This window comes from Gamsiella multidivaricata (assembly GCF_025024155.1).
Source record: "Gamsiella multidivaricata strain RSA 2152 chromosome Unknown BC939scaffold_10, whole genome shotgun sequence".
Lineage (NCBI taxonomy): Eukaryota > Fungi > Mortierellomycota > Mortierellomycetes > Mortierellales > Mortierellaceae > Gamsiella > Gamsiella multidivaricata.
Window position 1 is genome coordinate 305001 of NW_026251718.1, and position 13720 is coordinate 318720.

General features: G+C 47.7%; 3 protein-coding genes across 3 annotated transcripts; all 3 read right to left on the reverse strand.

Annotated features, from left to right (window-relative positions):
• Nucleotides 1-2566: 2566 nt before the first annotated feature.
• Nucleotides 2567-3320, reverse strand: BC939DRAFT_387797 (uncharacterized protein; the record flags this gene model as incomplete). Its single annotated transcript, XM_051551848.1, has 2 exons — nucleotides 2567-2922; nucleotides 3197-3320. Coding segments are annotated over 2 exons (480 nt in total), but the record flags the coding sequence as incomplete, so codon positions are not given.
• Nucleotides 3321-4852: 1532 nt separating this feature from the next.
• BC939DRAFT_12919 (uncharacterized protein) lies at nucleotides 4853-5538 on the reverse strand (the record flags this gene model as incomplete). The annotated part of the gene is made up of 1 exon (XM_051550050.1): nucleotides 4853-5538. A coding segment is annotated over one exon (657 nt), but the record flags the coding sequence as incomplete, so codon positions are not given.
• Nucleotides 5539-8586: 3048 nt separating this feature from the next.
• Nucleotides 8587-9524, reverse strand: BC939DRAFT_474166 (uncharacterized protein; the record flags this gene model as incomplete). Its single annotated transcript, XM_051558399.1, has 4 exons — nucleotides 8587-8634; nucleotides 8709-8837; nucleotides 9088-9207; nucleotides 9327-9524. The coding sequence occupies 4 exons, from the start codon at nucleotides 9522-9524 to the stop codon at nucleotides 8587-8589; spliced, it is 495 nt and encodes a 164-aa protein (XP_051415690.1).
• Between the last annotated feature and the right edge of the window lie 4196 nt (nucleotides 9525-13720).

Sequence of the window (13720 nt, forward strand, 5' to 3'; positions counted from 1 at the left end):
AAAAAAAGCAAACTGGCGTCTTACCAAGATTTTGGACTCCACATCAAGCATCAAGTCGCTAGACCAGGTCTCTCCCGATTCCTCGTGGAGTAATGAAAGATCAGCCCACAAAGTTTCCTGCGTAGGTGTAAGAGCGATCCGCTTTGTTGCTACATCGCCATCCTTCCTGGTCCTTGCCCTGTGATCCACGACCTCCACGATAAGACAGCCTAAATTGGCGAGTGAGAAAGAGTCAATTGCGGTCAGAGAATATGCGGCTCATCGCGAATAATTTTGTCCGACTTTCAGTACTGAATGTGCCCAGCAAGTCATTTCATCCGCACCTTCGTAGTATGGACATTGTGCGCTTTTGATGATATCCAAGAGTTCTGAAGGCAGCCTTCTTTCCTGTATACTTTTCAAAAATATCTATAGAAGCCAATAGATTGTTGTGTTAGACACATATAAAGTCATCTTTGACGCGGCATTTACAACTACTTCGCAGTTATGCCTTTGTTCATCATACCTTCATAGGGGAATTAAATAGAAAGACGCCATCCTACATTATTCCACGGAACCCACATACCATCAGTATAAACGCGTCAATTATGAACAGCACAGACATATTGCACTTATATTGCCGCCAAAGTCTCCACAACGAACCTGATTCTCAAACTTAAAGTGCGTTTCGTAGAGATGAATGATGAATGAAGCCGGAGAGCGTTTGTATCTGGATAGCAGGTCTAAATCGGCAAAAGGACGCGAAAGGCATGAGTATGCTTCAGCGTTGAATAGCAGCAATTGATTCACAAAGTCGGTTCAATGGCATTGCGGCTCCATTCCATACCCATTTTGCTCGATCCCTATGAAGACATAACCACAAAGATATAGCCAGACCCATTGCAGACAATTAATACGATATGCGTAAACGCGTCCAGTATAAGGAATGCTACGCATGCCAGTAGATTTGGTGGCAATTGCGACAAGTCTCATTTGTACCTTAATTGGAGAGTAGGCCTCGTCAATGCTCCGTTTCTTCCCACGCGATGATTGTCCGGATCGTCCTTGAGCAGACAATGGCCCTGCGCTTCTAGGTGACGATAGCGTAGTCTGAGGACTTTCAGACATGATGGTATCGACTTGGCTGTTTTGTAGTTTTGTTTGCAACGACAGCGACTTTGTCTTCTTGCTATGCCCTCCTCCACTGCGGTTAGGGCTGACCAAACCATTTGGCGAGTTTAGGGAAGGCGACTTTGGTCTCTTAGAGTTGCTGTTCATGCTCGATGTTTGGATACTGGAGGCTCCATACTGGGAGCCTTGTTGTTGGCTGGAATGGTGTTCGATGGCAGTAACCATCGTCGAGTTCATTCTCCAGCCCTGACAAAAATCGATTTGGTCTCCTGGGAAGGATGGCGGATCTTAATGAGGTTGTAGAGAGGTGATTCCTGCCTCCTTCTGCTCGAGTTGCTATTTCGAAGGTTCAGGCACACAACAAAGTAAGTATGCCAACCGCAGGAGGGACCAATGGAAGCGACAGCTGGTGGATGGACAAAAAGGAATGTGCTGTTGATGAAGAAACGAGTCAATGTGACTTGAGTAAAACAACAGACTGTGGGACAGTACTTTTGGCCAGCCGAATTGCTTCTATGTGGCAAACTCGGAAGATCTGTCCTTGAGGTGGCAGCGACCGACCGACAATACCACAACTATTAAGACGGAATAAGAGGAGGGAATTGATAGGCGCGTTCAAAGGGAACAGAACAAAAAGAAAAGGCTGAAAAATATAGTGTTAATCCGAATCGAGTTGGACAAATGGCTCCTGTTGCGAGAAGGGATGGCGTCAGAAAGCGATCGCAAACAGGGGAAGTGAGGGAAGTGGAAGAGAGTATAGAGTACAACAGTGATGGATGGCAAAACGAGCGAAATCTGGTTATCCACTCCTTCGACAAAACCACCAGCTTTTTAAAAAAAAAAAAAAAAAAAAAAATGCAGTAAAGAGTGCAACTGTAAACGTGGATGCAGGTCGGGCAAGAGATAGAGAGGAAGAAATCAAAAAAAGGCAGAAGAACGTGAGTAGGTAATGGGAATGAGGATGGAGGGGAGGGGACACGAAGAAGGTCTAGGGAACAGTCAAACAAGGACAAAGATGAGAAGAGAGAAAGGAAAGGGGATCGCCCATCTCCATCGTTTTTCAGTGGGTGACGAAGTCACGTGGTAGCCTTTATTTTATTTTCTATGAGGGATGGGGGCATCAATCCTTGCGAGTATCCTCCAGGTTGGATACGCGGTTCTGGAGCCCTTTGACTGAGGAACTGTACTCTCCAGTCTCTCCCTCCTCCTCTTCCTCAACCTCCATGGCCGAAGATGGCTCCTGATTCTTGGTCAATGGAGGTGTTGGTAGAGTGCCGCTGTTTGGAGACGAGCTACTATGGCGACCAGGGGTCGCTGAAGATGATGATGGTGCCTCTTTTGAGCTCTCAGCAGACTCCATAGCTGATCCGGATATCACAGCAGTGTTCGTAGATCCACTCGGTGTTGCTGTCACGCCCGTCATAGCCGACGCTGATGTCGGGGGTGTCGTTGTCGATTGGCTGGATGTTGCAGTGGCCTTTGCTTTCTTAGGTGGAGGTGTCAATCCCTGGTGCTCCTCCAGTTGTCGAACACGAGCACTCAAGTGCTCAATTTCGCTCTCGAAACGCTCGATCACACCCTTCTCCAGTTCCTTGAATTGACCACGGACCAGGTTCTCGATCATAGTTCCACTGGCCTGAAGTGTCTGGAGCAATTGGGCTGATTTGCGAACCTGCTCCTCCAGGGTATATTTCAGACTTCGGCTGGAATCCACAGAGTCAAAGAGGTTTGATACTGTCTCTATAAACATGTGCTTTGGATTGGATAAGAAGGGCGTCGATGGGGGATACATGGACGGCGAGGGCAATGGCCCTGTATGCGAAGACAGAATTGGTGCCGGAATAGTGCCAGAACTAGTCCAATTGCAAGGATGTTAGTAAAACGAACCTGCCGTGAACACCAGTCTGGGATGCACAACTGTCACTGTACCTGCTTTCGGTGCCGGGCTGGCGAAGGGCTGTGCGGGATGCCTTTTTTGCATGTCCCACGGTCCTGGGTGAGCGCAGAGGCTGTTGATATGAACTTGTCTGTGGCGCGTAGGGGTGCTGCTGGTGCCGAGGAAGCAATGGCTGTGATGTTCGGAGACCCATACTCATGGCCTGATGACTTTGTGAGGGTTGCAGCGGCGCAGAATGAATCGAAAGTGTCGAGTCTGAGTAGGATGGTGCAAAAATAGTCAGCGATTTCGCGTTTTTGGGGTTCTTTGGAGATGGCTGCGGGCGGCGGTTCAACGAAGCGAAGGAGGAACTCCCGTGGAAGACGGAGAGGCCGCTCGAAGATGTCTCTGTGAGCGGAGGGTTGGATCCGTTGGATGATGCTGGTTTTCCGTTGCTCGATTGGGGCGGCAGTGGCGAGGGCTGGCCCCCATGTTGTCTGGCTTCGATGATGGCCTTTTGCTGCTGCTTCAGTTTGAGGGTTGACCGCACCTGATCCATGACCTCGGGTTGCCCTCCTGAAGACGAAGGGGGCGACTGTTGATGGGGCCCGCTCTTCTGGGCAGACATCCCCTGGAACATGCGCCGCTTCTTATAGTTCCGAATGTCGTCGTCCTCGTCCTCGGAGTTGGATCCAGGCACCGGTGACTCGTGACGGTAGCGTGGCGAGGGCGGGCGATGGTAATCGGACGGCTGGCGCATGTCGCCCCGACCATACGGACTAAAACAGCACAGCCGACCAGGAGAAAGGAAAGAGAATGGCGAATTAGTATGTTGAGTCCCCTTGTTTTTTTCTTTCTGTTACCACAGTAATGCTAAGGCCGTTTCTTTAGACAGCGACGTATTCTCCACGTATATTCCCGTGAGACCCCTGCTCTCTTGTTATGTGCGTGATTTACTCCCCGAGTGCATGAATACCGCCAGAAACAGACTCTTACACACACGGATACATGGTTCAGGGCAAGATGGTCTTTTCGGCTCCTCTCTTCCTTCTTTCTCCAATATGGACACTGGCCAGGAGGAGGAAGTGATCACATACAACCATACAAGCGCTGTAGGGATAAACCGACAACTTGAGGGGGGGGGGAGGGGGAGGGAAAGAACACCACCGTGTGGGAAAAGAAAGGAGGGGGATGTGGAGGGAGTCAAGGTCCAAAAAAAAAAAAAAAAAAAAAAAAGAAAGAACAAGGGCGATAATGAAGAATAAAAACGATATCAACAAAATTGCATGAATGGTCCATGGTGGATACGGAGATGGGCATGGGATGGAGAGTAGGGAGTTGCATTTTATATCGACTGTGGATACAATCTCCATCCGTCCCACAAAATACAACAATGCCCTTTGATTGATTGGACCCTCCCCGCTGGTTGCACCAATAACAATAACAATGCCAACAACAATAAAAGAAAGAGACACAAGAGCCATAAAATATCAGCCAGCTCCCATATGAAAAGGCGATTGTCCCTTCCTGTCCCCCGTTGTTGCTGCACCTTGACCATCAATCAAGAATGCAATAAAGAGTGGTACTGCAGCAATTGGGTTGGGCCTAAACATATTTATTGCTCCTGCTGGTTGTTCTGCAGGATAAGGTCCCATGTGCTAATAGGCATTTTTCTGCTGCGGTTGGCTAAGACAGTGCAGCGAACGTACCCTGGTTGGTATCAAGGAAGGAAGAAAGAGACCCGCCCAAACGTAGAAAGAGCCAGTACCAATACCCAATTAAATCTCCATTGTCGCTTAGCACCAGAGATCGTGTCCTTCACTTTGCCCCAAAACTGAAAAAAAGAGCTCGAATCTCAATTGCGAAGGCGTTTTAGATATATATAAAAAACCATACTAAACAAACTTACCGCGACGAGTGATTGTGCAAATTAGGACCACCAGTAGTGGAGGACGACGCTGGTGGGTCAGAGAAGGAAAAATCTTCGGGTGAACCCTTTCTCTTGTAGGGTGGCGAGTCCTCCTCGTAGTAGGGATGCTGAGACTGATGGCTGTCGAGGACCTCATGGATGGCCATGCGGTTGAATTTGCGGGTCGTTGTGGGTGTGATGGGAGATCTCCAGGCAGCGCCTGCCTCCGGATCCTGAGGATACTGCTGTTGGGAATGGGCGCGACTGTCCTTGGGATATGAGGAGGATGGATGCTGCTGTGGATAGTGCTGTGGGTGCTGAGAGGACGAAGAAGAGTGGGCAGGATAGCGATCGGACCCATGGCCCTGGCCACTGCTGGAGCTATAGGGATGGTGGCCACCCCGCGAGTCTTCCATCTGATGATGAGGGAGGAGAAATGAGGAATGAGGAATGAGGAATGAGGAATGAGGAATGAGGAATGAGGAATGAGGAATGAGGATGATGAAAAGGGGTGGTTGTGCGGGTGAGGGCGTGTAGGGATGGAGAGGTGGATAAAAAAGGGTCTGATCAGAAGAGGAAGAGGAAGAGGAAGAGGAAGAGGAAGAGAGGGAGAGAGGGAGAGAGGGAGAGGAAGAGGAAGAGAGGGAGAGAGGGGAGAGAGAGAAGGCTGCTCAGTCTGCCAGTGCCTGAAATTCCTCACCACCACCCATCTGCTGACAAGACGCGTGAGGAGGGAGGGTCTGTTTCATCCCTCTCCTCAACCCCCGTCCCTGGTCCTATCCTCGTCATCGTCATCGTCACCACGATCACCCCCATCTTCATCCTTTGCTCAAAGTCCTAGTTGCTGTTCTCCCCCTCCCCTGGCGCCTTTCCTTTATCCGTTTTATCCATTTTATCCATTACATAGTTTACTACCGCGTTGCCCTATAGATACCCCAGCACTACTCCCTCCACCGACACTCCTTCGTGTACTATACACCCTCCAGTATGAAACTGCAGATACAGATGAACCTATCGATCTATCAATCCATTAAGGCTAACGAAGGCCTTTAGTCCCCCAGGCCAGCTCCAAATTGACGGCCTCGTCGTCTCGGACTCGAACCAGCTAGCCCCCATCCATGTGGCACTCTCACGCGGGAGCCACTAGGAGAGGGATCGTCTGGAATGCTCTATCGTTCGATTCCATTGGCCGAGAAAAGGAACGCTGTCAAAATTTGATAGAGCGAGTTGCAAAAAAAGGTCAGCCCCGAGTTAACCAGAGTAATAGCTCAACGGATTCTAGTTGTTGGAAGTTGAAGTTGTAGCTGGAATGGTTGTCTCAAGACATGCTCGCTGAACAAGCTTCTACAATATCCGCCCATCAAAGCTTCCTGCGCCTGACACTACACTTTGAACACTCAATGTAGGTAGTCTGAACATTTCACCTTCCCCATCTCCCCGCACTTTTACTATAAACTGGAAGTGCACTGACAAAGAAAGAACACAACCGACGTGATCCTCCTCGGATTATGTATTAGGGTCGCCTTGTGAGATAAGATTTTTTACTAATCTTTGCAGCCAGGAAACAGAAAGATAACACCATTCATAAAGCACCTCAGGCTGTATGACACCCAAGGAGATCATTCAAGCTCGGACGACACTACCTTTTTCTTATCGGATAAGCTCGAGCAGGCCGTAGGCCGTCTCCGGATCGGTCTCCGTACATTGATTTATCCATCAAGGGAGAAATAAAATTGGTGCGTCGATCCATCTCTCTCTTTGAAAACAAGGAATGTACAGGCGTGCCCTTGCCCCAGTAAGACTTGTGAATCTTTCCCCAAGGATCCGCTCAAGTGGTAGACTAACAGGTGTGATATAGCATAGCCCCATGTCTGTTTCGCGTCTGACGCGACACAGTAACAATGTTCCTGAGACTCATGTGGGTCTTTCATTGGGCTCAACTCTTTCACAGACTCTTCCTCCGCCTTCGCGCCTGCACACTACTTAAGCGTTCTCTTTTTCCATGGCGACTAATCTCCTTGACGTACTATATCATGAAGCAAACACTTTGTTAAAACTATACACCAGAGCATCTCAACTACATACATTGGATGAATAATTGCTTAGAGATGCCGGAGTGAAGAGGAGGATAACGATGTTACAGCATGGTAACAATTCAGATCACTTGCATATCAGGTTGAAGAAACAACAGCGAGCGAGCGGTGAGCATGGGTTTATTTAGTTAATACAACAACGATGGATGTATCCTCGAGGCGCTCTTTCTTTGTATTCTCGCTTCACAGTTATGTCCTCTACTCAGTCCATCAGAAACTGCCTAGCCTGTCGATTATCCTTCCCATACTGTTCGCTCTCTTTCTCTCTTTCTCTCTCTCTCTCTTCCTCCTGTACTTCGACGGCGACTCATCCATGACAGTGCAGGCCAGTTATCAGGAAAATCCAACTCCGTCCTTCCGTCTTCAAGCTTTGCGCGAGACTACTAGTAAAAAAAAAGATAAAACAGCATGGTATTCGCGGTATCTCAACTCAAGATGCTTACTTATCAAGCCCCACAGCACCCTGAATACCTCTTCTGCGACCATTCCTCTCGGTGGACAGTCGACAGTCGACAAAAAAAAAAAAATTGAATGTGGGGTGCGAATAAGAATTTGGCAGGGGGGATCCTTGGCTTTTTGCTCCTCATCAGTCAAGTGCACGGATACGCTTTCTAAAGAATACAACCGTTGGAGTCCATTTTTCAATGACATTTTACAAAGGATAAGAGTAAAAAAAAAAAAAAAAAAAAAAGCTAAACTCACAATGGGGCTAGAAAAAGCAAAAGAGCGAGAGAGAGAGAGAGAGAGAGAGAGAGAGAGAGAGAGAGAGAGGGGGGGGGGGGGGGGGGGGGTGAGGGCTAGGGCTAGGACCATGGGCGACTATGAATGTGTAGATGTTGGCTCAGTGGGGTTTTTTAATTCTCTACGTACAAGAAAACACACCTCCGTCTATGCATTCGAATCCTAAACAAATCCTCATGGACAGCATCCTTCTTCAGAAAATACTGGACTCGTCCGGCTAGAGGCTAGATTACTACTAAAGAGTATGTATCGGCCATATCAGTGAGTGACTCATAAACTTCTTGTTAACGATCTCAATAGCACAGCTATCAGTCCATTAGTCTCGCGCATCGAATCTCGCGCATCGAGTCTGGCGCATGCAGCTAAACAGCAGTGCGCGAACAATATTTTACAGCATAAAACGCGACCTGGCCCTGCCTCTGAGGCGAAAGGGAAAAGTAAATGAGGAAAGGAAAGACGCGTATCAAGGGATATTGGTGGAATGAGGTTTCCTTTGAATAATATACGCGTCCACTTTAACGTAAAATACCCACGTATATTTGGTAAAGACAAGTATAAACCCCCTTGTAAATATACTTTCGTGTTTTGCAGACAGTCCATGAAACCAACTAAACTGGAGCGGCGAAAAGATCGCTACTGACTGCCGCAAGGCATTGTAACACCCCCATTCGGCTATGTTTTTCCTTGGACACTTTGAGCTGTTAGGAGGAAGCTAGCGAGAAATTGGTGGCGACCATCTCGTGTTAAAATGGCGTTTATGCAAAGAACTAATTTTGTGTAGTTTGCATTGGCCTAGACTCAAAAAAAAAAAAAAAAAAGTTGTACATGAGATGAGGTCCAAAGGACAGGAACAGATATTAGTTTCTTGTCGTGTTCGCTATTCGAGCTGTGATGCCATCCTCGAGCTATCCATGCAAACAAGAATCGCTCGCCTGCATGTTTCAAGTTCAATAAAATTGTATTCTTGTAGGCAGCTTACTGGACCTTCAAAAATGCAACGAACCTTAAAATTCGGCACTAAACATGAGGGACGAGACATCCAACCGGTAGAACTAGACGCACAAGAACCCATCTTGGTAACGGTGACAAAGCTCCATGATGTTGTCGGCTATAGTCTAGTGAGCGGCAGTTTCTCCAGAGGCGATAGAATAAATCCGAGTTCTGTCGAATGAAATCTGCTGCTTGATCCCATACATGTCCTTACGGGTGCGCCCACCCATGAAATTGGTGAATTGGCATAGAAAATAATAACCGGATAAAAAAAAAAAAAAAAAGACGCAAGATCCTTGGCTGCTGTATCGTTTTCCTGAGTTTGCCAGTGCATCCTGCAGGTAGCGAGGTATGAGTGCGACATTTACTATAGGATCAACCTCTCTACGGAACATGAAATCGAGGAAGAGCGCTTCATAGACATCGAGAGTCTTGAAATTACTCAGGCGCAAGCCAAGAGTGTTGTTAAAGTGCTGTTCACCGACTTCCTGGAGAACAAAAAAAATGGAACCAAGTATGAGTGCTCAATGCCACAAGTATGTGTCCACTGCATTCTGTAATTTCAGCTTGACTCACTGGAATCAGAGTATACTGCGCCAACACTGACAGCTCCACTATCACCTGAAGACAGTCTGTTGCTACTCCTCGACAGTGCTGACGGCGGTGTGGTGACTGTGGCGGTGGTGGCAGTGCAACTGCGGGTATCTTCATCGTCATTACCGCCTGTCAACTCAATCGGCCTCTGCTCCTGTTTTCGATATTGCTCCTTGCCCTTTCCAACGTCGTCGAGGTTCCTCATGTCCATCTTCAGCTAGCTGCTGCGACAAGTGATTGAACTTTCATTCTTCAATTTCCCCGTAATTTGCAATACTATTCGACATCTCTCTTAAGAATTCGTCTTCCCAAATCGCAGGCAAGAGTCCGACCTCTGACCGCAGCCTATTGACGGCTCGAGCAATGGCTTCTTAGAATAGTCGCTGCAGCTTCTTGCAACCCTCCAAGACTGTCACTTTCTTCATGACCAGGAGATAGGGCGAATTGCGCTTGCTCGATAGTGTGTCCTATGCATGCTATTTTGTTTAAAAATATGATTGCATTGATTAGAAAAGCTGGGATGCATATAACATATAACAAAATCCTGCGGATATAGTGATACAGCGAGGACAAGATACTCTCCGATACAAAAGCATGAATCTGACCTGCGAGACAAATCGAGGGGAGGTCCTGCGCTGATGTCGCCAAGCATAATAGGTAAAGCTCGGCAGGAGGAGAGGATGAGGATGATCTACGATCTCGACGCGGTGTGTGAATGTAACAGCTTGTTTTGTGCAAGAAATGACGATAGTGGCCTACTGGTTGGGTGGTTGTGGACGCATGACGAACTTGTATGGACAAGGTTTGTTATGTATGGCACGAAAGTTATGCAGAATGGGAGGGATGTACAGTGGTGCGCAATAGAAGAGAGAATTTGCTGTCCAGCTCCCTCCTCGCTCGAGTCCGAGCCCGAATGAGGTTCTCGAGAGCAGCTTTCGTGATTTTCCCACCATCCGTCGAAGCTGGGTGCTCGATGACGCCCTTCGAGCTTCTGCATAGTATCTTGTCCAGGGGGAACAATGGTGGAATTCGGATGACCCACACCGAGTCGTAGTCGATTGCATAATACATGAAGGAGAGAAAGCTGAGGGAGCTGGCTTGAAAGATGAGATGGTCTGCGAGGCCAAGGGCAACGATGAAATGGTACACGGATGCACTGCGGTTGCGCGTATCACCTACCTCAAAAAAGGAAACTGTCGCCCACTGGCTATAGTTTGAAACAATGAACTTAAAAAATTTTAGGTCATCGCCTCATGCAAATCCTATGGTGATGACAGTGAGAAGTATAGGCGAAGAACGACTGAAGCTAGCTTAAGAGAACGTATGTCCCTGGATAGTATTCACTTGCTAGACTGGCTGTGAGGTCGAGAAAAGGATTGGGAAGAGCGATTGGGAAGGCGAATGGAGCGGATTAAGGATGTCACATCCCGATGGCAAAGAACACGACAACGAGCCCCTTGTCAGTAGTGTATCCCTCGCTGGACCACAATTACAGATTCCACCCACTGCTCTCTGCTCTCACGACGAAACTACGACACGACAGACGCGTTCCATATTGTATGTGGACTAAAAAAAAAAAAAAAAAGACCTATCAGACCATCTTTAGCACTTCTTCTACGCAGCTCGTGTAGTGTCATCCGTTTCCATCCTACACGCGCTTCCCCTTGCAGCACTTCTTTTTCGATCAACTATTACGCCACAGGGCCATATCCGCTCTTTACGCATTACCCTCTCAAGGGCCCCGCCTTTGTGCTCCACTGCGTTCCAACGCGCCTCGAAGAAGACGGTGCGCGCGCTCCGGACACTCATGTAAATACATGTACTTTAGGCTATTATCTGTTGCCATAGCCATGCAAATGGATAAGTAAAGATTAAATGCCTTTTAGGATCGTCACCGATATGCAATACCCGTAAACGCACATACCGTCCAAGAAGCCCCTTCGCAACATCTCGTTCGTAAGAGTGTACCCCTGACTCGTGTTTCGCGTAATTCTGGATAGAAACATTCATGGCCTACAAGAATAGACAGAGTTCAAGACAGAAGTGGACGAGGAACCGTTCAACAACAAAAAAAAACAAAGGAGAGCTGCAGGCGGATGGTCAGTGCTAAACCACAACTCTCCAATTGTCGGCCTTGCATGGTTCCTGAAGGACGATATGCACGTGCAACGGTCATGATATGCAGCAAAATGGAAGATTGATGTTCGAGGGCTCATAGAGGGCATAGAGTCCAGCAAGAGAATGTTCGACGCGCCTCATCAATTAAGAAGGGCATTGCGCAAGCTAAAAAAAGTCTTTGGAGTTGGTATTCCTGGATCCTACTGTACGAGACAAGGAACACATTGACCATTGACACAACCTAAACGCGCAATGAACTCTCCCTCTCTCTTCCCCTCTCTTTCTCTCTCCCTCTCTCTTTCTCTCTCTCTCTCTCTCTCTCTCTCTCTCTCTCTCTCTCTCTCTTTTTAGCGAATCAAGCCCATTCTTGGACCTGGCAAATGCATTCAGCGTCAGTTTGAGGAGCCAGTTCCTGTTTTTTCTTCTTATCCTTTGCATCTGTGGACATAGGTCTTCCTCGGTGCGTCTAGATCTTTGTTGATAGGATGCAAGTCTACCGGTTGGTCGGTGCAGGCAAGACAGGGGTGCATTGTGGGTCAAAGCAAAAGGTCGAGGAGAGCAAAGAACTGGAACAAATCCAGAAGGAAGAAAGCCAAGGCTCAATCGCATCCGTCTCCTTCTTTCACGCTCTCTCTCTCTCTCCTTCTCTCTTTTTTTTTTGGCGGGAAATGTTTCGCTGCAATGGTAGAAGGGTTGCTCCTGACTCGCGCTCAGGACTTCCAGCTATCCTACCTTGCAGCCGCTCGTACATCTACACAAGCGACAATAACCATAAAGGTACTTCGTCTCAGACCTCTCTCAATGGCCAATTTTTGTTGACAAGTACCTTGATCAGGGGAGGGAGAGGTGAACTGCCCACGGTCCGCATTGTTTTTGTAGTGATAGGGAAGTACAAAGTGAAAAAACAAGCGGGTTCTTCATGTGTATTTCTTTTCCTACTCAATAAAGAAATATAAAAAAAATAAAAAAAATAAAAAAAGAACAAATGAAACAAACTGCATTGGTTCAACCTCAAAATCGTCCAAAGGGCTGTAACACCCTCCGGCACCGAGCACTGTCCATATACCTCTTTCTGTACCAATTGGTCGGTGCCTTTTCCCTCCCAATTAAATGAACGGACCACCGCGCTCAGTTTGGCTCCCTGTTGGCCTCGCTTCTCACAGATAGTGAGCCACAATAGCCATATACATAGATGACAAATAGGTCTACACCGTAAAGAAGGGGGTAGACTTCTGATCCGAAAATCATGCTCAGTAAGAGAGAGCAATTCATGCAAAGAAGATCTTGAAAAGCAGTTGAACTCAATCCCCCAAAAAATCAACGTGAGAGAGAGAAAGAGAGAGAGCGATTGAATGGGAGAGAGAAGGAGTTCCCGATGTTTGTGTCACGCATGGAGTGCGAGTTGCATTGGTTGAATACTTTTTCAGGGGAGGGGACATGAACTGGTCGACATGCATTGCTAAGCTGGGGAGCTTTAGTGTGCTCAGCAACGACCAGATCTTTTTTATTAACAGAGCATGAGGACCTGTGCAGTCTATTTGAGCCATGACTCCCAGGTCGCAGAGCTGCATTTTTTTTTTTTTTTTAATTCATGCTTGTCCTTATGAAAAATCTTTAGTTTAGTAACTGGCGTCAGTGAACGGGAAATGAACGTAAAAAGTAGGGGCATTTGGTGGCGACAGACAGATGCAGGAGCAGGGGAGGACGGACCACCAAAGTGTACTGTATGCACCGTACCACTTGCTCATCGGGCAAGAGCACTGGGTGCTGGATGCTATCCTGCAATGTCTCCGGATTTGGTAGCAAGGCTGTGTCTCATTGTCATTTAACTGGACGTACCAATGATTCTTTACGATGCAGCGATACCGGTCGAGGATCGACAACAGATGCGGTGGCTGTCGAGATCTTCTGGTGTTTGGTGAGCTAAGCAACGTGACTATACAAGGCCAAGGCTAGCTCGTAGGGCAACCTTGTCAATTGAAGGTTTCTATGGATTCTCTGGAGCGGATGCATAAAGAGAAAACAACGAGGCATGACGCGCCAGTTGGGCAGCGCTTATTGATTCGTTCATTTGCGATACAGATTGCTGCGGGCAGGTCAATTGAACCTCTTGGCGAGCGAGGACGGGGATAACGCAATTGAATATACAATAGAGTGATAATACTTGTGCCGCTTATGCAGGATGACGAAAGAAGCCTCCTTTTATGAATCCGGTGGCCCTGGCCAAGAGAGCGGAAGCCTCGGCGTGGTCGATTGTAACTGACATCGCGAGCCACTAGGTGTACTGCA